Raw genomic sequence first — 27,143 nt, forward strand, 5'->3', positions numbered from 1 at the left:
AGTCAGAGGGACCTTTCTAAAGCACGAATCTGAACAAACTGCTTTTGATTTAACAAAAACCACCAAGGGCTTATTATGGCCTTCAAGATACACATTTCCACAATCTTTAAGTGTGGTATTACTTCATGATAGTGCAGCCCTACTTACCTCATTGGTTTCATTTCTCTACATCCTGACCATACTAAAAAAAATTCACTCTCAATGTGAGTCCAGGTTCAAGTATGAAAACAACACTGTCACTACAGTGTTACTGCAGCCACAAGGTCTAGCTCTTTTGTACCACTAACAGAAGCTATCATTTAACAAATATACATATTTTGAACATTGTACTACGTGCTATAATTTACACAGTCCTCACAACATCCTTATGAGATAGCAAATGTTGTGTTTTTTAATTTATTTTTAAATTTTTACTGATTGATTTGGAAGGCAACAGAGAAAGAGAGGTCCCATTTGCTGGTTCATTCCCCAAACACCCACAACAGTCATGGCCGGGCCAGTGCAAAGTCAGGAACCAGGAATATAATCCAGCTTTGCCACATGGGTGGCACTTGCTGCCCTTAGAGTACTCATTAGAAGGGAGCTGGAACTAGGAGTGGAGCAGAGACTCAACCCTGCCACTGCATTGTGCAACATCAGGCTTTTGAGAACCGTTCTAACTGCTCTACCAAACAGCCCTATTCTGTTTTTAAAATAAGGAAACAGATTAAATGAAGGGCCGCTCTAATACTATTACTAGGTGTACTTTGGCTGTTAGGTGCTATACCATGTACTTGGCAGATTTGATTTTCATCACAACCTTATCACACCCCATTTCAGGAAACCAGCACATGAAATAATTTTGACAGAATAAGCCGTGGTCTAAGATTCCTGACCTTAGCCTGCTTGTGTTCAGTCCATTTTCATTTCCTGGACTTGTTCCATTTGTGCTAGTCCTCTTGATTAGCATACTGAGTCTCCATCATCATCTAGGCAAAAGTCCCCACTTAACACTTACTATCAGCATTACTAGTGGTTACACTGCTGCCTTCCATTTCACTGCTTCACTATCCACAAAATACTTTCAAATATATTATTAAACAAGTTTTTGAAATCTATTTATAGATGAGGAAAGTCTCAGCGACTTGAACAACAAAGGGTAGAGCTGGAATGAAATCCAAGGTGCAGTGTCAGGCTAATCCTTTGTCTGGAGAGCTTGCATTCCTTAGCGGCACCTGTTCATGGCTCGGCTGCTCCACTTCTGACCCAGCTCCCTGCTAATGGTGGGGAAAGCAGTAGAAGATGATCCAAATCCTTGGGTCCCTGTACCAACGTGGGAGACCCAGAAGCTTCTGGCTCCCAGTTTCAGACAGCTCAGTTCTGGCTCTGGCAGCCATTTGGAGGTATGAACAAGTGGATGGAAGAAATCTCTCTGTGTCTATATATATACACATAATTCTGGCTCTAAATAAATCTTAAAGAAATATCTTGGGTGCTGTGACCCAAAAGTATTAATTGATTATATGAAGAAATAAATCGAGATGAAACACAAGAGCAAAGAGGGTCACCTTATGCTAAAGACAAAGGCAGAAACACATAATCTATATGTGGGTCTCAGCTACCACATTTTAGGGGAATTATTAGTTTAACTTGGGATACTCATTGAATAGGTGCTGTGCCATTAAGCTGCCCGACTCATATTTGCAAGTCATTGTTTCTTATTCTGATTTGTTTTCCAGCAGCAAGAAGCTTCTGTCATTATTTTAAGAATATGGTAATACCTAGCAGTCATTTAGAGTATATGCCAAGTGCTGCTTATAATTAGGAGCGGCAGACATTGCAAAGACAGACAATTCATCCCTCCGTGTCTGAAAAGTCCCTGGGAAACAAAACAAATAACATGATAATAAGAAGCATAAGAGAAAACAGCACTCCTGCTCACTGTCAGGCAGTGCTTGTCAGCCCTGGCGTGTAATAATTTGCCTAATCCTCACAGGACCACGATTATATCCATGACCATATCCCTTTAGTGATGAGCAAACGGAAGCATTGAGAAGTAGAGAGAAATCCAGAATGAAGTTCTGAAAGAAGTGTAAAAAGGCACAAGCTGTTGGATTATGTGCAAAGTGTATCACAGAGTGTCATCTTCTACTTAGACAAGAAATCATTTTCGAAAATTGCACCCACTAAATAAACCAAGGGTATTTATTGTATACTGTCGCAGTAGAGATCATGGGTTCTGGAAATCATGGTGCGTCCTCATATTCCTGGTTGTACTTTGCAGTTTTCAGTCCCCCACAGTAAACCAAGGTGGGAACATACTTAACAGAAAGTCCCCAAAATAAAGAATTCACAAGGTTGGCGCTGCACACTATTCTGAGGAATGGGATAACGCATACCTGCCTTCCTACTCATCCTGCCCGGGAGGTGAACATGCCTTGGTTCTTCGCATCCACACTGTATGCACTACCCACCCATTAATCACTTAGTAGCTATCACATTATAAGGATATCATGGTGCTTGGGCTCAGTAATTCCAGTCTTTTTATTTTACTTAATAATGGTTTCCAAGTGCAAGAGTAGAGATGCTGAAATCTGGGAGCTATAAAGCCCATTTTCTTGAAGTTTTCACTTTCATTATAATTGAAAAAAATCACATACTGATATCCTTAGCATCTTAATAGCAATGAGTCTCTTAAGAGCATTTGTACATTTGTGAAGAAGGAAAAAGAAACTCCTGCTAGCTGCAAAAGGTAAGACCACGATGTGACATAAGTTGTTAGTGTGGCAATGGCACCGATTTGGATATAAGACAGGAACATAAGACATGTTCTCAAGACCACAACATGTTGTGTCACAAACATTGAATCTGTATGAAGACTTCACCAAAGCATCTTCTGAAATTTGTGACACCAAGGTATCTATTGCAAGTAAGGGATGATTAATGCGTATGCAAGAACATAAAAATTATCAGAGAGCCCATGTCTGCTGCATTTCTAGCAACAACTACCTCATTTCTAGCAAAGCTAAGTAAGTTGAGGAGAAAGAATACTGTACAAAGCAAGTCTGTAGTAGCAATTAAACCTTACCCTTTAGGGAGAATATGTCTAACGCCCATGAAAGGACAAAGGCTGAACCACGGTGTAAAGTTGAGGAGCCAGGGTTTAACTCTAACACTATGTGCAGGGCATGTGATAAAGCTAGTGCAGTGAAATGAACCAGGAACTATGTGCTCACAAAAAGAAAAAATTACGAGAGAAAGCACATTCATGTAACTTTTATCCCAGAATATTGTTATATTTCACTAAATGTCGGTAATCTCTTATTGTATCTGATTTATGCACTTTATAATTTTCTAATTTGTAAAATTTCTCATAAGTATGTATGTGTATGGAAAAAACAGGACATGTAAGGTTTGATGCTACCTGCATTTCAGGCATCCACTGAGGGTCTTGGAACACATACCTTGTAGGTGAATGGAAACCACTGCATGTTTCTGCCACAATCTCTTTTCATAAAGTGATTTATTTTAATTATATTTGAAATAGAAGAAAGAAATGGAGATAGAGAGTGAGCTTTCATCCACTGGCTCACTGGAATTCAAGCTGTGTCTCCCGCACGGGTGGCAGTGATCGACATTTGAGCCATCACTGGCTATCTCTCAGAGAGGGGATTAGAGAAAGCCGGGACGTTGTGCCAGAACTCAGACTCAGGCTCCAATGCAGGATGTGTGCATCCTAAGTGATGGCTTCGGCACTCTGGTCCAGGCGCAAATATCAACTACCTGTGGCCAGAATCTCAGCTCTGGTCATCTGTAAATACTGCACTTCTCATTGTAGATTATGAAAGCAAATGTTATGTCCACCTCATCTTTCTGATATTCATGCAGAGACAGTTGCTTTTTATTTTTAATCATTCCCTCTGTTCTCTTTAGTCTCAATTTCACTGTTGCCTCTTTTTAGACTGTAATAAATAAGTTCTTCTGTCCATCTAGCAATCTGCATTTTATACAACAAATGAAAAAGAACAAAATGTCCTAGCAAAGCAAGATGTAGTCATGGCTATGGCTATGAATGATATGTATTAACTTAATTGTGCATCAGTTTAGTCTCCTGTGAAAGGTATGCCTTTGAGAAGGTTTTGAGTGTGCAGAACAATTCAAAATTAACAATCAGAAGTTTGAACACTTATTTCAGTAATAAAAATGTAATTTTTCACACTAAGAAATAATGATAGGTACCAAATTCCATCCTTTTCTTCCTCAAAATATATTATTCCAACAAACAACCCATTCTTTAGTAAAATTATTTCTCAGTATTTCCCCTTGTTGCAGGCAAATAATTGTATTCACTTATAATTCATATAATTAGAATCTCATAATTATTGAAAATCTGATCAGATTATCCGTTTTTTTTTAAAATTTGTCTCCATGGGTTAGAGGAGATGATTTTTTATGAGAAATACATTTATGCTTTAGCTTAATGTATCATGATTAGGAAGCAGGACAGGCACATTTTGCAGGACAAAGTACTTGAATCCACTCCAGGGAAAAGAATGTGGGTCTCATTGGTACAGGAGGCAAACACTAACATTTTGGGTTTAGACTGACTTCCCTCTTAGAGAGAAAAGCTTAACCTACTCACTCACAGAGCAGAGGAGGACCTAAGGATACGCAAGGTGATATTACAAGTGTCCTATCAAATAAGAGGGTACCTTGCAGGCAGACTCCTCCCACTATAACCCTTCTTAAGTAGTGCTGCTCAAATTTAAGTTCTTATAAAGTCACTTGAATATGACACCACATGTCTACTTGTCCAAGATTAAGTACCAGAAACTTTTTTTCCAATGGGTACACTGTGACGGTCAATGAAACCATTCTGATACATCAAAAGTTGAGACTCCTGGAGCCCATCCACAATATACAAAAATGCTTTCAAAACCTATTTGTCAAGTGAAGCAAATGAAATCAAAAACAATATATAAAAACAAAAACCCAATACTACAAATCCAACACAGCATGGTTGATCCCAAGACTGAGAACAGATGATGGGAAATGGGAAAACTATGGCTTCATCAGTCTTACAAACAGGTGCCAATAAGCCATTTTTCCAACAAGGTTAACTTGGATTTTTTCACCTTTTTCTTTTGCCACAAGCTTTGGGCATGTTTAACTGATGGGGAAATGGTAGCTGGCGCATCAACAATGGAAATTTTACACTGTATTAGGGTAGCCAGCAAAGAAAAGGGTCAAAGGGTAAACTCCTCTTCCTACAACATGTTTTCAACAGATGAACCTCACCCTTGTGATTAGCAAGGCTCAAACAGCTGGTGGTTGGAAGTGGCCAGGAGGAAGAAAGAGGGAAGTCTGTATGGGTGTATCTCAAAAAAGAAAACTGTGTCAAATATTTCCAAGGAATGATGTGAAAGAGCCTGTATATTGTGTGCCCTGTTGCAGAGGGCTCCCCCTCTCATGAATGGGAGGTTTTCAGTTCCTCCAGGAAGAACAGGCTCCTTGTTCCCACATTCTTCTCCAAGCTACTCAGAGAGGTATTTCATGTAAGGCTATTTGCTCTTATTTATTTCCAATCCATCTAGGGTAGAGGAGGGCTGCCTGGCAAAGTAAGGAAATGGAAGCATGAGAGTGCGAACCACCCCTCCCTCCCCCATTCTGGAAAACAAGCAGGAGAGACTCTGGGATGAAATCATCACTTTCCTCTTGGCCAAAGGATGACAGTGGCAAAGATGAGGTTCAATTAGAGTCTCTGAGAGGTAAACACTCAGCAACGCTGGACCATAGAGCAGTCTTCCTCAGTGGTCTGTGCAGACGGAGGCGCTACCAATTCTTTAACTAGGTGGTAGCCCCAACGTGTGCATGTCAGCCCTTCCACACCACCTCGTTCCCCTCAACTTTGATCCAATCCTCATAGCAAAGGGGCAGGCATTTGGCCTAGTGAAGACATCAGTTAAGTACGTGGCTTCGATTGGAGCACCTGGATTTAACATCTGAGTCTAACCACTGATTCCAATTTCCTGCTAATGCAAACCCTGGGAGGCAAGAGATGGTAGTTCAAGTAGCAGGGTCCTACCATCCACACAGGAGACCTATACTGAGTTCCTGGTTCCTGGTCTGGGTTTGGCTCTGGGCACTTGGGGAATAAATCAGCAAATGGGAGCTATTTCTGTATCTCTCTTTTCTCCTCTCAAATTAAACAAACAAAATAACAACAAAAACCCCAAATAGCTGTAATGTGGGTAAAAGCTCTCAGCTTGTCTTTATTACTTCAGGTAGCCACTAGGAACCATGTGACGGCTTTTTGCCAAAAATTGAGCAAGTCACTTCCAAAGACTGGATAGACAGGTGTCAAAACTCCAAGAGTAAGTAAAGGGCAATCTCAGTGAGGTTGAATTCGTCAGAAACCCTTAAAATGATATTGGGAATGGAGGCATATCAATAGCATATATTTTTATTTCTCTAGCTTGTTGTTGGGTAGGTTTTATTTTCAAATAAAAACGCAATGAAACAGAAAAGTGTGGGTCAACAGGTTGACATGGAGTAAGTCTAAATATGAGGAAGTTTAGCTGTTTCAGTAGTTGGCATACATTTTTAGATTTTGTTTGTAAAGAATGCTGAGGTAAAAAGTTCTATATTGCACAGTCTTTCCACTACTTAACCACTACTTTTTAAATCTTATTTGCTTTTTATATCTTAAAATAAATCCTCTTCCATGACCCTACTTTTATCTTAAAAGCTTTGTGCTGAGGCTGGCATGTTGGTATAGCAGCCTTATCGTGCCCCCTGTCATGCCAGTTTTCCCTTATGAGTGCTGGTTTGAGTACCAGATGCTTCCTTTTCTACCCAGCTTCCTACTAATGTACCTGAGAAAGCAGCAGAGGATGGCCCAAATGCTTGGCCCTGCATCCATGTGGGGGACCTGAAAGAAGCTCCTGATTTCAGATCGCCCATTGAGGGCCCCTTGAGTGAACCAGTGGATGGCAGATCTTTCTCTGTCTCTCCCTCTCTCTGTAAATCTGACTAATAAGTAAAACAAGTAAATCTTAAAAGAGAAAAAAAAAAAACCCTTTCTGTTTCTATTCATTTGCTTCTCTTACCAATAATACCTTCTCCAGGTTCTTTATTCTTTTCTCTGCTTCAGATCCTGTACCTTTTAACATTGTTAATTCCCATCAGCTAGCAAAGCCCAGGTCCTGCACCAGGTTAACCTGACCTTCCCAGCTCCAAATTCCTCCACCAGCTACGCACTCACATCTCCAAATGCACTGTTTTATTAAAACACTGAATTTATGATTCCCCAGTTACTTTCTGGATATTTTTTATATTTTCAAACTTAATTAAAAAAAAAAACCTTTTATTTTGTCTGTAGTGCCCATCCTGGTGTTTTTAGTAAATCCTCATTTGTACTTACCAACCTGACCTGAAACTCTAAAACTATTTTTTTAAATGACAAACTTGCCACCGTTATCAACAAACACGTATAGGTTTCCGTAAGAGGTCAGGCGCTTCTGTGCACAGTCTTGCAGCATGTCTATTATTTGCCAGTGGACTTTATTTTTCAAGTCGGTTTCGGAGCTCCTGCACCCGCTGTGAGGGATTAGAAGCAGCCATACCACTTTCTGTAACCACTGACTGAAGAATGTCTCTACATGAGATGGAAACCTCAAATAAAAGTAGGTAGGCAGAATGTCATTACTGAAGCTGGAGTGTGGCCAGGAAACTTGGGGCAATGCTCCCAATTCCTGCCAGAGATTCCATGGATAACCACAAGTGGTCAGAACCTCCACTTCCATGTACCATCCTAAACACATCCTTGTGCCTGCAGCAAAATAAAGCCATTCACATCCCAGGTTCCAGAAGAAAAATGTCTAATTTTTTTTTTTTCATTTGTCTTTTGGCAAACTTCTGAAGTCTATAGTGCATACTCGAAGCAAGTACAACAATGTTTCTGGCAAAATATATTAGACCAGAACCTGAAACGTATCCTGTTTTGCTGACCTGAAAGCATTATCGCTTTAGTTATTCAGCCAGGGAACTCCTTGTTTTTAGTACTAAGTTATCCTACAGAAGCATACAATTCTTTGGGAAGTATAGAGAACGCCATGATATGTATATGTGTATAAATCATGTGTACTGAGGAGTCAAAAAAAAAAAAAAACTCAACCAAAAACCGGTTAACTACTGTTTAAGCTGCACTTTCATCACTTCATCTTTCTGACTGCCTCTTCATTATATTAGGCGAGTGTGTGCCCAGGTATATCAGAAAAACATTATTTTAGTTAGGTCTTCTTTTCTGGTCTTACATGTAAGTGAAGGTACTGCTAAATTCTGAATTCAAAATTTTTCGTATGTTATAGTCTTAAACTTCATGTTTCTATATCAGATGTAACAGAATAAATTTAAGCATAAAGATTAGATATGCCACAAATGATAAGAAATTGGTGAAAGTTTGTATCTATGAGTTATGGCAGAGGCTGTTCCATCACTTGGAAAAAGAGTTATGAAAAAATGCCGGCTTTTCCAAGTGAGAGTATAGGTAGGAAACATCACTCTAGGTTTTCCAAAAGTTTGAAGGGTAAGAAAGGTTCTTCATTCTGCTTCTGAATGTCAGTTTTTCACTTCTTGCGACTAATTCTGGGCTTGTGCTACCTCTCAATAGTAAGAAGCAGAAAAAAACACTTGGATACTCATTATGTCCTGTCATTTCAATTCATTTTGGACATAATGTTCATCAAATTGATGACCAGTTTCTCTTTGATTTTCCTGACTCAAGTCATAAAATACAGCATGTTCTAATTCACTCTTCTGCAGTTTCACACTCAGGTGTCCTTACAGGTAAACGCTTTGGTAAGAATACTTCAGACAGCTCAAAACACACAGCGTTCGATTGTCTTACTTCTGACCAGTCCAAAGTCACCCACTGCGGGGGGCAGGACTGGTTGTTGCAGGGCTCCTTCTCGATAGGCCGATGTGTTAAACAGCCGCTGGAGTCCAGGGTCTCCTCCTCTGAAGGGCCAATTTTCCTGATGCAGAGCACAGCCCTGGTGCGCATGCCGCCGTCACAGGTCTTGCTGCACTCCAACCAGTCCCCAATGAACCACCTGCAGCCAACCAAGAAACACAGAGAAGCGTTTCCCTCAGTGTAGCCAGAGCTGTTGTGCCGAGTGAAGTCATTGTCCTGGGCTACAATCCTTTACCCAGAGGGGTGGACAGTTCAATGTTGGCTGATGGGACAAATGGCAAATGGAAGAGCTGCTAAGGAAAACATCTTTCCACATCAGTTTCCTTCAACACTGTAGGGAGTGTTATTTGGAGCAAGGAGAACCCAGACTCAAGCAAACAATGCATTGCACACTTTTAAACTTCTTAGACTTTTCTCATTTTCATAATTGACTTCTAAAACGAAGATAACAACGATCAGTCTTATCAGATTGGCATGGAGATTGGAGAAGACCACAAATACAAACTCTCAGTGTCCTGGTAGATGTTTAACAACGGGTTAACACCTTGCCATAGTCAGTTTCAAGTTAGCAGCGTGACATACTAAACATGAACAAGGCAAGATGCACTAACAGAGCCTCATAGTGCTCACTGGTGTCAGCACACAGCTGACCCTTCTAACACAGTGTTGGCATAAAATGAGCTATTTATACCCTTGTGCCACTGAGGCAGATGCTCCATAATCTATCACCTTAAGGTGGGAAGAAACTCAAAACAAACACACACACACACACACGCACACAAAATAAACACATCTCACATTCATAGCAATCCCAGTCTAGAATTCTTTAAAGTCATCAAGGAACTTTCCTATATACCATTTCGTGGCTTTTCTTGGTAATACTTCTCAGAACTAACTTTCTTGGACACATTAGTTAGCCCGAAAAGTATGAATCTTGATCCAAATCAGGCCAATAAAAGTCCTGTGTAAGCAGAGCAGGTGTTTAGTCTTTTAGTTAAGATACTCATCTCCTACACTGTAGTGTCTGGTTGATGACTGGCCCAGGCTCCCAATTCCAGCTTCCTGCCAATTCAGATCTTGGGTTATTGGTTTATTGGGTAATGGCTTACGTCACTGGGTTATTTGGTTCGTTACCAGCATGGGAGATTCGAATTGTGGTCCCAGGTCTTGGCTCTAGCCCTGGTCCTGTTCCACCATTTTGGGAATTTGGCATTGAATCAGTGGATGTAAGAGCTCTATATCTCTCCTGCTTCGCTTCCCTCACCACATCGAATAACTAAGATTTGTTGTAAGAATTTTATCTGTCAACTGGAGCAGAAAGGATCACTTTCCCTTCTAATCATATGTATAAGGAAAAGCATGTGAAGGTTTCAGTGGCCATGTCCCCTGTGGAGTGGAAATAGCTGGTTTGAAATCTATTTCGTTTGAAATATTGAAAGCTATTTCAAATGAAATTCTTATTTCAGTTAATAATGCTAACTCCACACTAGTCAAGATTTTGGGCTCTGTATTACAGAAACAATATCCAGTGTGAGGGAAACAAACAGTAATGATGGAACCTAGCTATTTCAACTGAACTTCATGTGTTACCTTGTTGAACTGTAGAATGTAGGGCCCAAGCTTGGAGTCACATTTCTTCCATCTGTGCTTATGAATCTTGCGTCTAGCTTTCCTCAACAGACATGGACTTGCTCAAGCTCTGGAGTGAACAACCACCCAGAGGAAGGAATAGGAAAAGCTTAATAACTTCATTGATATTTCCAACAGCATATACCTATTGTGTCAGCGTTGCATTGGGAAGATAACATCTAAGTGAAGCCAGTATTCTAGCATTCTAAAGTTTAGCCTGCATTTGGCCAGCTAAGCAATAGTGGCCTTTGTTTATGATTATTTGCTTTATCCGTAATTATAAAAGAAATCCTGCATTTAGAAATAAAAGTATGATAGTTGATCATTTTCTCCAACTTAAGAAATCTAAAAATTTCAACCTAAAATTCATTTAAAGAGTGATAATTTTAATACTGACTTTTAAATGATTTGACATTAGCCCTTTTCTTTGTCATTTTCCATAGAATTAAAGTGACTTTATTATTTATTTTACTGTTTTTTTTTTTTTTTTTTGTACAGATGAATGTTATCCCAAATTGTTTGCACCATTTTTGGTCAGGAGAAAAGTGTGTACTGAGAATAAAAACTTGCATGCCAGCCATAGTGAAACTCTGATTTAATTTGCAACAGTGATTTCATCACCAAGATTAGGGAATTAAAACAGAAATGTGTATAACTCAGCCACAAAAAGTTCAGTCACACCACCTCCAGCCATGATCTCATTCAAATTAAACACAGGTGCATGAAGCAACAGCAAAGTTTCAGGAGTTGTTGCTGTTCTTTGCCCCACAGGGTCAGGGCCATCTCTCCTTTTTCAGTCTTCAAACCTCTTTTATTGCCAACTGTCTCGCCTCAGAAACTGAGGCTAGATGTATCACTCCACGCTTCAACTTGGAATATGTGAAAGCAGAAGTATTAATCACTTCCCCTCCTTCTCTGACTGTCACTTTGACTTGGAGCTTCCCTTTCAGCCCTAGTTGCATCTTTATTGCTCATCATATCATTCCTCCCCACTTCTCTCCGAAGAATTAAATCACAGTTTTACAATTTCCACTTGCATCTGCCTGTCTTGGTTTCTTCATTTTCCCTGTCTAGTTTAAGACAAACAGCTTTCTTTATCTTCATTCTTCATATGTAGATATAAAATCAAACCCTTTTGATGAAACCCTTTGAGGACATTCTTAGTTCTCTTTTGTTTTAGATTTAGTGGCAAGCATACGAAGAGACTTTGTTTCTGGAAATGCCAATTGCTGAATCATTAGTAGCTGAGTAATTGCAGGACTGTTTTCGCCCCATATTCTTTCCAACACCCAGTGATGAAACTGTCCCAGGCCTCAGCAGTGCCTTCATTTCTACCAGCTGCCAACAAATACGGGGATTCATGGTCTGAATAAGAATGCTTGGTGTAGCCTGTGTAATCTGATACATAACTCCAGCCTCCTAGACTACAAACAATATTATTATTTAACAATATTAGTTAATCAGAGTCTGAGAAAGGAATCCATTATAAAGCCAATGCTATTTCTGGCTAATTACAGAGAAATGACAGAACATACAGAAATAAAACTAACATTAAATACTTAGATGAAAAAAGAGATTTTCCGCTGTTTGTCTTAGAGTCAAGGGTGTGATGATCAACTCTTTACAAACACATAAAATACTAATTTAAAAAACTATAGAATTTGACAATTTTTTCATCAGAGATTCAATCGTATAATCTGTTGCCTCCTTACAAAGACACAAAAAATGCTCTGGCTTTTAAAATAATTTTTAGGTAGCTTTCCAAAACAAACAAAAAAATTGTTAACAAAAAAAAAAAAGCTTTTGTTCATTCCAGTTAGTTGGAAAGTAAAATAAACACTAAAGGGAACACTGTATATCCCAAACATTGCATAGTCAAAGTTTTCTACATTTTTTTCAAAATAATGTGGGAGGGGATGGGTGTTTAGCCAGGTACTTAGGATGCTTAAGACGCCTGTCAGTGAGTGATTCACTCTAGAGTGACTGGGTTAGATTCACAGATCCTATTTCTGACTCCAGGTTTTGGTCAGTGCCCACCCTAAGGGTCCAGCTGCGGTACCTAAGGCCACTGGGTTCCTGCCACCTGCGTGGCAGATCTGGATGGCACTCCCAATCCCAGTTATTGTGACATTTGGGAAGTAACACACTGGCTCCGGACCTTCATTTTTTTTTTGCCTCTCAAACAAACAAATAAATAAACAACATTTAAAAATGAAATAACAAATTCTAAAGTTGTAGCAATTGGAAATGTGTCAACAAACTAGCTATAATGAAGTTCTACTAGACAAATGACTATAGTCAAATGACTATAACAAAGTCAGTGATGTTTGCATATACTAGGAAGAACTTGTGTAGGAAAAAGAAGCAGCATCTCCTATTGTGTAAAATGATGGGAATTAGTCTAGCTGATTTCCATGGTTCTTCCCAGGTCTCACATTTTGGAATTTCAGAAGAGGCCTCTGATTCATTTTTTTCTAAATTTAAAGTATGTTACTATTCTAGTTCATGGATGAGATCCAACGACTCAAAATAACTGTTGGACATGATGCCATAAAAGCTATCATTAAACAAAACCTAGCCACAGAAAAAAATTGATCTCTTTCCATTCTGAGCTACCTTTCACACTTTCTTACAGCTCTCTCACCATACTTAGTCATTTTTGCCTTGTACTATATTTATTTTATATGAGTTTGCCCAGTTACACTGTACTTTGGAAAAGGAACCATTTCCCCCAAAGGACAGTGCCTTCCACATTGCATTTGATTGATAAATGCTTTTAAGTGATGGTTATGATGTTACAATGATATTTAGTACTTTACTGTTTTTGCCTCTTTGGTTTCCAGAAATTTAAAGATCACAGTATCATGCAGACCTAATATCTAATATTCATATATTTTTCACATGGGCTCTTTGTAGAAATACTACTGCTATTAAAATGCAACAACTGAACTCTTGGCCCTTCTCTTTGGATTCTGACTCAGCATTAGGCTCTTTCCCTAACTTCTCGTCAGCCGTATTCTTTAGCATCCACTCATCCTTTCCTTGTCAACACTTAAGCCAATGTCATGGATTAGGACATCTTTAATTCTAGTCACTGCATCACCATGACTACTGAACTATTTCTCACAAAATTTGTTGCAATAATACTAATTTTCCCTAGAAAGGGGCCCTTCAAAGTAGGACAAGCAAATACTATCCCTGCTTTTTTTAAAAAATACTTTTATTTGTTCTTTTTAATCTCCTGTCATTTTCTTTATGCAAGGACAGATCTTACTGTTCTCTATTTTTCTATGCGGCATCTTTAAATTCTCTCAACAGACATACCTTTTTATTATTTGAAAAGATAGTTTCTGATGTAAAAAAAATAGAGTTTTAAATTAATGACATTGTGAAAACATTTGAAAATAAATATAGATCCTTTTCTCAAATTAGGAAGCAAATGCATGAATATTTCAGATAGATTAAATGGGTGCCAGCTCAAGTTCTGGATTCTCCACTTCCAATCCAGCTCCCTGCTAATGTGTCTAAGGAAGCAACATGACAGCTCAAGTGCTGGGTGCTATTCACATGAGAAACCAAGATGCAGTTACTGGCTCCTGGCTTTGGCCTGGGTCAAACCTGGGTGCTCTGGTCATTTGGGGAGCGAACCAGTGGATAGAAGACTTCTGTCTTTCCCTCTCTACCTTTCAAATGAAATAAAGGTGAACAATTTTTCCAAAATAATATTTTTAAAATAAGTGAAGATAGATAAAAACATCATGAATAATATGGAAGAGATGATACACTAGGGAAAAAAAAAGCCGTTTGGAATATAAAAGTTAATATCCTTAATAATGGATTTGTGCAAACCAATAATAAAATATTTTAGTTTAAAAAAAAAGAGGACAGGTCAGTAAGAGGAAAAGCACAAATGAAGCAGTATAAGAGGCTACTGAATATAATTTTCAGAAGGTCAGCCTCATCAGAAATGTAAGATACTCGGCATTTCTCCCCTCCAGTAAATTAAAGATTGGTTTTAAAATAATAACACTCAGTACTATTCAGTTCAGGGAAATGGCGTTCTTATAAATTGCTGACAGGAGTATGCATTTGTACACTCTTTTGTGAAAGTAATTTGAAAAGGCGTCTCAAACACTAATGTGCTTCCAGTTGGACCCAATATTCTATTTCTATTTATTTTATATATGATCATAATTATGGAGAGAAAACTGTAGCAACAAAAATGGTTAATATTATAGTATCATGGATCAAAAGCTAGAGCCAAACCAAGATTTTCAACAGTAACTTACCAATTTAGATACAAAAAATGTATTTTGTCAAAGATATATAAAGTTTAAAAATATGGTGAAAAGTGACTACGAAATTCATAGATAACATAACACCAATTGTGCCGGCTTATATCCACATGTACCTATGTAGTAATAGAAAGATTGGAAATATATACATCAAAATGTCAACAGTGGCATTATGGGTTTTAAAGTTTTCTTCTTTTTGTTTATCTCCTTCCTTCCACACTCATTTAAGACCTTATTGAATTCAGTAATCTTTCTATGATTTTTAATTAACATCTATTAGAAATCTTGTTATATATGACAACCATTCTAAAGAATGGTTTTCCTGGTTCATAGACTGAATTCAAAAAGAATAAAGAAGAAATTTCAAAAAACTAAAAAAAAAACCCAAATAATGAATAATATTTTAAATGTATAATTAGGTATTTCGAAGAAAACTAGCAAAATGAATTTTCCACCCTTCACATTATGCCTTTTCTCTTTTGAGCTTCATTTTTTTACTTCTAAACTTAAGCAACTTCACGTTAGAACTACAAAAGGAAAACTTGATGTTAATCATGGTCATGAACATATTAAGTGTCCTTAAATTATTAAGAGCACTCTATTGTTATATTGAAACTCACAGTATATGGGATGGAATGACCAATGATTGAAATCTGACAAGAGTACACTGGATTTAAACACTTAAGCCTAAACAAATAATGAAAAGCTTCAGCCAAAAAGACCAGGTGTGATCAGACCCACTCAGCTACCTTCAGTGGCTGATCAAACACCACACAGAGCTATCAAAATCTTAAGCATTGGGGAACCTGGTTGATGAATTAAGACTCACAACCTTACACAATTATTAGAAACATGCGAAAGGATAAAACCAGCCTGAGGATTTTGAGTATCATTTCATTCATATAGTTTTTCAATGTTTCTTAAAGAAGATAGGAAAATGAAAGCTATTAAAATACATTATTTTTGTAACACATAAGTCACATTTCCATATTTTTTCATCTGGACTTTAAGCCATTAGTTACATACTGATTACATTTTTTAAATGGACAGACATAAAATTATACAAAATAGAATAAAAACTGTGATCACGCCACATTTCATGTTCTTTACTTGGTAGCCACTACCCTAAAACTTATCTAGAGCATAGGAGTCAGTCTTCCTTAAATATCCACTCTTTTCCTCTTTTCCTTTTCCGGTTTTTGTCACTTAACTTCATGGGTGTCATTTTCCAAAAAGGGGATTACTTCATAATAAAGTCCACCCTCAGCTACTCAGTTCTAGAGTTTGGAACCTATATCTTCATTTGCTTTCCCCCCCTTTTCCTTGTCAATTTTAGATTAGTAGCTAACCAAGCAGATAAGGGTTACCCTAATTTCTCATAAATGGAATGTCACTCACACATGTTTTGTCCTGCAACTATCAAGCACAGTCTTTACCAAAATCAGTTTTGTTAAGATGAATGCAGCATTCTGGTCTTTCCCCCTGCCTCTTGCCCCCACAATCATCATGGTCTTCTGTTCAATCAAGAAATCTTACGGGTTCTTACAGATTATAGCCCTACTTTAAAACCATCATAAGATGAAAGGGCTCTCTCCACGTGTCTTGCTTTAGAGGGACTGTTATAGTACTCCAGAGAGACTGAAATACCTCTGTGCCTACATCCAACACAAAGAAGAGAGAATGCTTTACAAAGACAGCATTTTAAACCAAGTCACCAAATGCAGCAACTTAGATTCAAATTCCTGAATATTGCCAAACCATTTTACAAGTCTTTAGGACTTTGTTAAAAGCATATACAAAAGAAATGAATACAAACAAATCCCTGTGTTTTATTAAATGTAAGACTACTTTTGTTGTACTATTAAGAGAGAGAGAAAATGCCATTTATTATTTTAAGACATCATCAGCTGCAAGGTCAACTCTAAGTTCAAGTATGTTCAAATGTGCAGATGTATGCGTCAAAATTGAAGAAATACAACCATTTCCAGCACTGTCATGATCAAATTCACTGCTTTGAGGAGCTGAACAAATGAAATCTACAGGGACGTAGAATTCTTGCTTCAGTGAAGGAGACATGGGACTCTGTTCTCCGTGATGTCACCTTGCCTTTTCCCAGCCTCATCTACTTCTGTCATGAGGCTGTGTTTCCAGAACGAATACACACAGTTGTTTTCTCCGTGCCAGAAGCAAGCAGCCCCCAATGCTTTTACTTACTCAGGTGGGCAGGCCTCAGTGTTGCAAGTTCTTTGATTTTCAGGTGGCTTGCTGTCTGGGTCACAGTAATTGTTCTGGACAATAGAGTTGTCATCCAGTCTTTTACACACCACTTCTTGTCTTTGAACACCTTGAGAAAAAGAAGGTATCATTAATTGAAGAGTAGTTTATCTTCCGATAAGCTAGGTCTGCATAGCTTTCCTCTGTGGGGAATCAACCTCACCGGATCGCTGCTGTCTTATCTGTTCCAGACACACTTGCCTGCTTCTCTAAGAAAGGAGAGAAGTCCTGGTCATCGCACCGAAAATTTAGGCAAAATTATTGTTTTCATATTTAGAAACATAGCTGTTTTCAAGTGCAGAAAAAAAAGACTATCGGTAACTTTACATCATTAGTATTTCCATTTCTACATTCTTCTCCGTGCTAAAAGAAAACAAACTTCAATTTTCCAAAATATCACCAGATAAAATGAACGAATATATGTTTTAATACAAAGCAATGGCTGTATGTTTATTTAAAAACAAATCATAGGGACAAATTCATTTTTTTACACCGTGTAGGACAAACCCCATCAATTCAGTCTTTGTTAGGAGCATATCACATTCACACATTTAATTTTTTTCTTCCAATGTTCTTCCATGTGCATCTTTTGAAAAACCCCAAAAGTGTAGAATTTAAAATCACAATGAGCTTTTTAACATACTATTCTGTTCGCTTTAACAGAGACGGTCCCCTGTTGATTAAATCATTGTTAAAATTATACATATCTCATTCATATATTAATTTACAAGTGTTTATCTTCATTTGTAAAAGTCTGTATGATCTGTTTGCCACAACTAAAAATACTCATTAGGACATTCTACGAATGTTTATTATTTAATGACAATGGTATCCACCATAGCTTGCTCACATTTCAGAAAACACAGAGACACACAAACACACACACACACACACTCTTATTTGTAAACATCCCTCAGGAACAGACTTCATGAATACTCATTTTCCATTTAGTGTCAATAAATTACATGAAACCAAGATAGGTATATATCAAGATACCAAGGAAAAATGTTGAACTATATGATAATGCTAACTATTTCAGATTATACAGTCTCCAAGATAACAGGTTACTCCTGGAGAGGAAAATCAAAGCAGATGCTAAACTATCCTTTCCAGGTACTCACCCCCTCCTATAAACATGGAAGTTAAACTACCCACAAAGAGGCGTAGAAACAGCACCATCCAGGAAACTACAGCTTCATACCTAGAGCATCCCACTTCCACAGGATCCTTCACTTGTTTTTGCTTTTATTTACTTACTTTTTTTTTTTTTGCCTCTTTAAGTCATAGTACATTTAAAAAAGAGAGAGAAGAGTTTGATTCCAATTAGGGAAATCCACATGAGGATGATTCAGTGAAAGAAACGGACTCCTAAGGAGTTAGGAATCAAACGCTCCACCCAAGGTCCCTGAAGAGCCCTGAGAATTTTGCAGGTTCGGTGCTTCAGTTATTGTGTTGTGTACATCTTCAACTAAACTGTTTGCATGTAAAGACTGACAGGGAAAACTGTTAAATCCTCTCCCCTCCCGTCCCAATCCTCCAGCCTCCACAGTAGTGGTAAGTAGTTGGAAAAGGTCTTTTCATTTGCTTGTGGTGACGCAAGGTCCTTTGCGATCACCTTTAACAGAAACCTTTTCCATATTCCCAATTTAGGCATCTAAAACAAAGCCAAACAACTTACTGGTAAAATGTCTGGCAGCATATGTTGTATTCATTTCCTTTCGACTCCTGGAATAGGCCAAACAACTCAGTTCAGGCCATGACAACGGTTTGGAATTTTTTTAACTATGGAGCTTAGATTTTTGAGGGAAGAGTGATTCATATCAGTGCCTAGCTGAGATGCATTCCCACATGTTCTGTGATATTCATCAGCTATCTCTCCATTGTGCCATTGTGTCATTGTGGGCAGATAAGTTCATGTGGTCCACCTAGACAGATAGCTTTACCATTAGTCATGATTCAACGACCAACCGCAATAATGGCTTAGATTACTCATCCATTCTGGTTTGACATATCGCTTCTCCCACGGAGAGCAGGAGATTGTTTTTATAGGTTAGCATACATTCCCCCTCACCCTGGTAATTAAAATATGATTCTGCTTGAAACAAGAATATTGGTATGTGATACACTGGTTTGCTTGTTTTACAGAAGAAATATTTTCAAGCCTACAAAATAGATATTACTTTATTTCAGCGACAGAAACATTCAGTTTCTAAGGGCTAGAATAAAGTTCTGCTTTCTTTCTTTTTTTTTTTTAAATTCTGCTTTCTTTAAATTATCTCTAGAAATGCTGTTTAGCTATCACCATACTAGTTTTCAAAAGTAGTCTTTAATGTAGACTCAGGAGTCTGCATTTTGAATCAAATGAGAAGTAGAAGTGACACTTGTATTTCCTTCCAAGATAAATTCTAGCCATGTATTATCTTAAAAAAATTTAACATAATATCTATCGTTAAAGATTTGGAAAACACACAGAACTGATATGAGATAGCAATCAAGGAGCATGGAGCTCAATGTACCTGCAAGTCACTGCCCTCCTTCCAATGTATAAGGCTACCCACCCACTTGGTGTTGAGTGGCCCCCTTCCAGGCAGATGTCCTTTAGCTGAGACCTGGACAGAAGCACCAGCTGAGTAGTCATAAAACAGGCCTGCAGTTTGGGGATGGGCAGGATGTTCCTCTCTCTGGAGACAGGAAGGAGAGAAGGTGCTGAAGCTGGCTTCTCTCTCCTTCTGCCAGCTCCTCCTACTTTCTGGTCCATTCTACTCCTCACTTATGCCCACGTGTGTGTGTTTGCTCTCTCACATTTTAAATCAGCTTCTTCATTTTGTGTACCATTGATGTGCTTGTATTTAGAATGCCCCTCCATGTTGAAGGCAAAGACCTGAAATAAAAATTGGGTCTCACTGTCCCCACTAGAAAAAACACAAGGAACAAGATGAAGATTACTCACAGACCCATAGCTTTGTTCCTAAGCTTTATTTGTAGAACGGACTTAATTATTTGGTAGGATTCAGCAATTAGCTTAAAATTGCATACATATACAAACTAAAACTGCCAGGTAAATATGCTGCAGGTCACTCACTCATTCACTCATTCATTAGACATCATGCTAAGCTCAAGGCACCATGTTTCTATGAGAAATTGGGTAAGTGCTAAAAAACACAAATTGACTTAATTTTGGCCCATGTTCTCCAGAATTCTTAAAGTTTAGGAAGAATTAAGGGCTATTCTTGGGGCTAATTTCAGCTTCATAATTTTAGGATGTTATTTTTTTATGAGGTAAAAATTAAAGTCCTCAAGTATACAGCTGAAATTGTGTTGTATTTGATAAAGATACATTTTCTTGTATTAGAGATTATTTAGTTTTACTTGAAAGAATTACAGAGAGAAAGGGGGTGTGGGAAAGTGAATGGGGAGGAAAAATGAGTGACTAGGGGGAGAGAAAGATTGAAGTTGATTTTTCATTCAGTGGTTAACTCTCTAAAGGGCTGAAAAGTTGCCAAGGGCAGAGCTGAGCTTGTCTGGAATCCATAAGCCAGGAGGTTCTTTTGGGTCTCCCACGTGGGTGCAGGGTTCCAAGGACTTGGGCAATCTTTTCCTGCTTTTCCAGGGACATTAGCAAGGAGCTGGATTGGAAGTAAAGCAGGCAGGACTAGAACTGGTGCCCATGTGGAATGCCAATGTGACAGGCTGAGGATTAGCATGCTACACCACTGTACCAGCTCCATAAAGATGCATTTTCTTCTGTAGCCATCTTTGATTAATTTTCTTCTAGAAAGTTCCATTAAACAGCATGGTATTTCATACTCAAGGAATCACTCTACTAGTAATCTAGTCCAAATCTTATAACATTATACTATTTGCCTTCAACAGTGTTCATGTGTTCTTTCAACTTTTACCCCCATATTGGCAAGTTTACAGATGTTTTCTTTATTTTAAAGTAAGTAGTAATAGGATAATGTCATAAACCAATGTGCCTAAATAAATGGATTTTAAATACCTTTGAATTAAAGAAACACAGGCTTTAACTTTGGAAAGTAGAAAATGCTGATCAACTGGAAATCATCTAAAACAAATCAGCAAAAGAAATGACTGAGTTTAGAATCTTTTTATGTGATCAAATGTCTTTTTATATGATGGAAGATAGCTTCTTTCAAAGTTACTTTGCAAAATGTGCTAAGAACTTGGCTTTTTGAACCTTGTTGGGAATAATTCTATCTAGTTACCTAGAATACCCAGAACTTTTCTATCTTTTCAAATCGGAAAACTTATAGCTTATAACCAAAACAGAAAACTTATAGCTTATAACCCTGGGATCAGGGTACAGCCAATCATAAGCAACGTTCCAGAGGGCATATCCCTTGGACATAGGTAGACAGTCTGCAAAATTCAATTGGCCAAACTTAAAATTGCACTGCTTGTAATTTAAACACTTGAAGTGACCATGTGAAAACTGTGCGCCTGATTTTATTTTATAAGACAATAAAAGTCATGTTTTCATATCATCACAGAGATACCACGACCCAAACATAATTTATCTTAAACTCTAAAAGGTGAATCTTTTCCAGAGCCTTTTTATTTACTTATCTTTTGAATCATTGATATTATAGTTCTCAGTTTTTGTCTATAAATTTATCAGATTCTATATTTAATTTTTCTGTCAACAGTTAAAGATCTTTTTCACAATGAGGTAAGACATACCAGACTTGAATTGCTATTCTACCTGCATATTGAAAAATGGCTTTTGATTTTGAAATGGTATAGGCAACAGGGAAATGAATGAGAAGCCCATCAAAAGTGACGCAAGGCCTGGAAGAATCCTTCACCTGCTGCTCTTACTCGAAAGAATAAATGCTCGGGATTTTCAGGTGTTCCCACCTCTTTTCTTTCAAAGGATGAACTAATTCTGTAGACTCATTTGAATGTTGTTCTTCTTCAGGGCCCTTCACCTGCTGGTGTGTAAATACTTAGTTTATAGAAACTACCAGTTGAAATGAACTTGAAAGACTAATAGGTGTTGGAGCAAGAGGGAAGGGAGTTGGTAGTGGAGGGCCAGAGACAGACTTTCTAGATTGTCTCAGATCTACTTCTATGATCCATCATTTCAGTTCTGGATAATTCCATTGATAAAAGGGCAGTCTGTAACCAGCTGTGACTGAGTCAATACGGAAAAAGGATGTAAGTATAAGCATATCCTTAGGATTGAGGGGCCAACCAACCTCTAGATAACTGACTATAGCAGCATAGCACACATCAAGTCTACTCAAGGAACCCCCCCCCTTCTTTTTTTTGGAAGAGAAACAGAAGGAAAGAAGTAAAACAACAACAACAAAAAGTCTTAACTTGTACTTAGAATGTTGCTGGTGGCTAAGGCAATAATTTGTTCAACCACAGTATATATCCAAAGTAGCTAGCAACCAGACAACACTATCTAACCACAGTATACAGAGCATATGACCAGCAATATTAATTTAATCTAAATATCTGGTACAAATAGCATCCAAAGAGGGGCAAGTGCCAGGGAAAAAAGTCTCTATGCTTCGCCTTTTCCTGCTGGAATCTGGCTGTTGTGTAGTGTGATTGTTGGCCAGACACAGGCCTTGTCAGGGCAGAGCAAAGCCCATCTGCCTTGGATCTCACAGCTGGCACCCAGGGTACAAACCAACTCCACCCAGATGCTTCCTTCTTCGAAGAGTCTCCTGTTATTTTTTATCTTTCAAGTTTCCCTTCTCTGCCTTTCCAATGTCTTCCCTTCTAAGCAAAACTAGATGTTCTGAAAAAAACATGGAATAGTCGGAGGGAAATTGTTGCGCTGAAAGTATTTTTCTAGAGCAACTGTGTTTAGTGATGGTAAGCAATGGTGGAACACACACACACAGGATTTTTTGAAACCACATTATCCAAGGAGGGAATTCCTACCACTCAATAGATATGATGAGTAATTTAGTCCATGGAAAGTGTCTAGCTTAATCTAATTCACTGAGTTCCTACAGTGTCTAAGGCACAGCTTTCATTATCAGAAAGGGGAAAACTAAAACAGTCTTAACCTCAATGAGATTATGTTAAAATGGAGGTGGGTGGCATAATGCAAGGTAGAAGGTATCTTATCTAACCAACTGGTGCATTTTCAGTTCTAATATTTGCAGCTTACAGTTCTGTTTTATTGCACTGCTGTCTGATTTTTCTTTTTTCTGATCTCATTGATCTTAGGAATTCTCTTCAAAGACTATGATCTCATTCCCTTTCACTTTATCTTACTCTTGTGTTCCTCAGCCCAACTCCTGCCATGTTTCGTTATTTCTTTTTGAGGTATAGTCCATTTAAGTAACTGACTTTGGGCAAGTTTTTAATTTACTTTTGCAAAATAAGTCAATCAAGTCAGACGATTTCTAATGTTTCTTCCAGATCCAAAATTCTCTAAAAGTTGTCTTCTTTTTTCTTCACATTTAAATTGCTCACCAATTTTTTTTTTTTTAAACCATCTCTATCCCTTTTTTGTATGCCCGTACCCTGTACTCTACAGAGTAAGAAGTCTGGAAAAGAAGCGTCTGGTATTTTCCAGTTGGCTTTATGGTGCTCAGTGTCTGAATTCTTACCAGCGTGACACTCATTCCTATGGGGCTGGAGATGTCAAAACAGCACGTCTGTGTAAGATGGCAAAAAACTGACTACAGGCAGGATTAAAAAGCAATTTCCCTCATATAAAGAATTAACTTCCTGTCAGCATTATGGTATAACGGGCTGGATCATAACCTGCAATGCCTGTATCTGATACGGCCACCAGTTCAAGTCCCGGCTGCTCCACTGCTCCTCCAGCCGCCTGAGAATGCCTCCGGGAAAGTAGAGTAAGACAGTCCAAGTGCCTGGACCCTGCTGCCCACATGGGAGACCAGGTGGAAGCTCCTGTTCCTGGCTTCGGCCTGGCCCAACCCTGGCCATCGCAGCCATGTGGGGAGTGAACAGTTCATGGAAGATCTATTTTTCAATGTCTTTGTAATTTTGATTTTCAAACACATACATAAAATTTAAATTTTATTATACAAGAATGTAATCTCCATGATATGCCGTAAAATATTAATTATTTCAGATCTTTCACTTAAAATTTTAGAGGAATGATGTTGACAGTACAAGATTTTGAGCTTCCTGCACATGCTGATTTGTTTATTAAAAATGGAGATTTCCTTGTAATCATATATTGAGTCCTACTGAAGGTTTTCAGGGAGTGCATATGTATCCAAACTCTGTTCATGTTAACAAAGAACATAAACATTACAGTAATGGAAATGATGAAGCATGAAGAAAACGAACATTTTAAGCCTGTTTTTGGGACTAGCAATGGATTCTTCCCTTTAGCTATAATCTTAATTGTAAAGACAAAATAAGCCACAATGTGCAGGGGCTAATAATAAAGACTGTCAAGATTATCAAAGTAATTTCTCATGTGTAAAGCCCTTTACAAGACAGTAGAAAATGTAAGTTATATTAAAACTACACAGAGAATTCAAATAATTTTTTAAAAAGTGGATTACATATTTTTTTAAAGAATAAGTCAAAATAATTATTACAGACAAACCAATAAATAAACGAATTGGCTTCCATAAGAATGAACCTGCCAGGAGCATGAGTTTATTGCAGAGAGCTTTTATTCTCTCAAGGCTACATGGGAATACCCCTAGTGAAGTTGGTGATGACAGGGTCAAGGATTTTGGGAGCTGTGATGCCTGTGGGTACCCTGCTATAACGTGTAGTACATCTAATCTGATACATTTAGGGACAGTCTTTCTTCACGTCAATGAAAAGGATCTGAAAAGAAGAGATGGCTGGAATGAATAAGAGAATGCAGTATTCAGTGCTGGGACAGGCCATTGTCTAGGTCTCTTATGGTTCAAAGAGAAATTTAGAGAATAATAAACATAACTTAACACAACCCTTATTCTTTCTAAACTCAAATAACTTTTTCCAGAATATTAATACTATTAATGATATCACAGCGATTTGTTTTATGCCTAAGTTTGATAAACACAAGAATCAAATGTGAAAGAATCTGTGGTTTCCAACAAGAGTACACAGTGGAACTTCACACTGAAAATACCTTTGATGGGATAGGGAGTATTTCCTGAAATTCAATCATACAACTATTTCTTCAAAGAAAAGAATGATGGACACAATGCTTGGGGCACATTGTGTTAGTTAACCAATAACATGAACTGACTGCTTACTGATGTTACATAGACATCTTAGAATAAGCAAAGAAATTCAAAATAATATCTGTGAAAAATGTAAAGCATTTGTTTCCGTTTCACTGGTTCTTACAGAATTGTTCTCTACTGGTCAAGTATTTATTTCTGATCTAAAGATCGTATTATACTGCAATACATGTGAGCAGTATATTTATTTCTGATCACTGTTTGAATTACAAATAAAATATTATTAGGTTTCTTTGTAATAGAATAGGCACAAAGCTAAATACAGTGTTAAAGCTGAGAATGTGCCCAAAAAGATAAGGCAGAAAATTATCATAAATATTGATGCATTTTACAAAGGTTCAGAGTCCTAAAGAAATAGCAATGTCCTAAAACTATAGAAGGCTTTCTTTGATTATAGTAAGTCACAAAGAGAAAAACTTTTTTTAAAATCAATTTTCATAAAGATTGAGGTAAAAAGGAGGCCATACACCTCTTAAATATAACTTGTGATCAGAACAAAGAGGTTCAAAAAAGCTGTTTATCACCAATTTCATTCATGTGTAAAGTATTAATTAGATGCTTATAAATGATTAATCAGGTAAAGAAGAAAGTGTGAAAATCAACAGAATTGCAGGAAAGTTTTCTGTAAGCATGTGGGTGGCTAGCGGTGCCACTATGGGATTCCTCCACATTGGACCTCTGCGGTGCCCTGCTCTCTCCCCAGGTATTCAATTCTAAGTCGTACCAGACTCTGCCCCCAGTTACCAGCACACCAAGAGATGCGTGTTAGGAATGCTCCCAGGAGCATTTGGATTTGAAAGTTAATTTTTTTGAGACTCAAAACGTACAATGAGTGTCAAAGTCAGTACTTCTCAACTATGGGGACATGTCAATTAATACTTAAAAAAAAATAACAGAACCAGTAAACTTCAAAATCTGATACCCAATCCCCACCCCTAAGCCAGCTTGGTAAGACTCTGGAGGGAGAGCGCAAGTATCAGAACTGTTTAGAGTTCTCATGGTGATTCCAATATTTGGCAGAAAGAACTATTACTCTAGGGAAAGCATTTTAAAAAAATACATTTCAAGCTAGGAAAGGGGGAGATATATAGTTCTCCTCTGAGGCTGCCAACTAGTCAAAAAACTCTGTTGAAGCTAACAGACCAGTTGTTGGGTATGGTCAAATGAAACAGGCATCAGAAAATGTTTCATAAACTGTAAAATTGTATTTATTATTACATAGCTGAGCAAAACCACTTGTCATTAGAAAGATTAGTGGTAATGTGGATTGCCAACTGTACTATGAATTACAACCCAACAGATCTGTCATTTTGTTTTAATAGGCATTTACTTGAGGAAATGAGTCTAGCTCAGAGTTTGTTGAAGTCTGGTTCGTAAACCAGTAGCAGCCACATCACCTGAAAATTCCTTAGACATGTAAATTCTTGGAGCCTACTTCAGACCTACTGAATTTGAAACTGGTGGCAGAACCTCGTAGTTGGTGTTTTCAAAAGTCCTTCAGGTAATTGAAGGGTCATGTATCTAGCCAAACATCAGTAAAAAGAGTAAGTGTGACTAAAATCAAACGTGCCTTGTTGTACAGAGGGCTCACGGTGCTGTCTTCCGCCCATAAGGAGCATTCTCTGTGATGGAGGGGTCCTCCGGGGTGGCCTCATAAGCCTCCCTCTGGGGTAGCATTCTAAGTCAAGTCTTCTGAGGACAACCTGTGTAACACGGGTGCAGCTGCAGCAGCTTGTGTCTGAGCTGGTTTTGCAGAGCCAACTGTACTATCCAGCATGTAAACTC

The 27,143-nt window shown here is 38.0% G+C and overlaps 1 protein-coding gene across 2 annotated transcripts in view; it reads right to left on the reverse strand.

The window, feature by feature from the left end:
- ADAMTS6 (ADAM metallopeptidase with thrombospondin type 1 motif 6) overlaps positions 1-27,143 on the reverse strand; it is a 257,026-nt gene that overhangs the window by 17,982 nt on the left and 211,901 nt on the right. For both annotated transcript variants that reach the window (XM_040977601.1, XM_040977602.1), the window contains 2 exons: positions 17,092-17,221; positions 8,888-9,092 (listed from right to left, as the gene is read on the reverse strand). In XM_040977601.1, the coding sequence (XP_040833535.1) occupies positions 8,888-9,092; positions 17,092-17,221 (335 nt within the window). The remainder of the gene's footprint in view (positions 1-8,887; positions 9,093-17,091; positions 17,222-27,143) is intronic.

This window comes from Ochotona curzoniae, unplaced genomic scaffold (genome assembly GCF_017591425.1).
Source record: "Ochotona curzoniae isolate NIBS_2020 unplaced genomic scaffold, NIBS_Ocur_1.0 contig_2754, whole genome shotgun sequence".
In the NCBI taxonomy this organism is placed as follows: Eukaryota; Metazoa; Chordata; class Mammalia; order Lagomorpha; family Ochotonidae; genus Ochotona; species Ochotona curzoniae.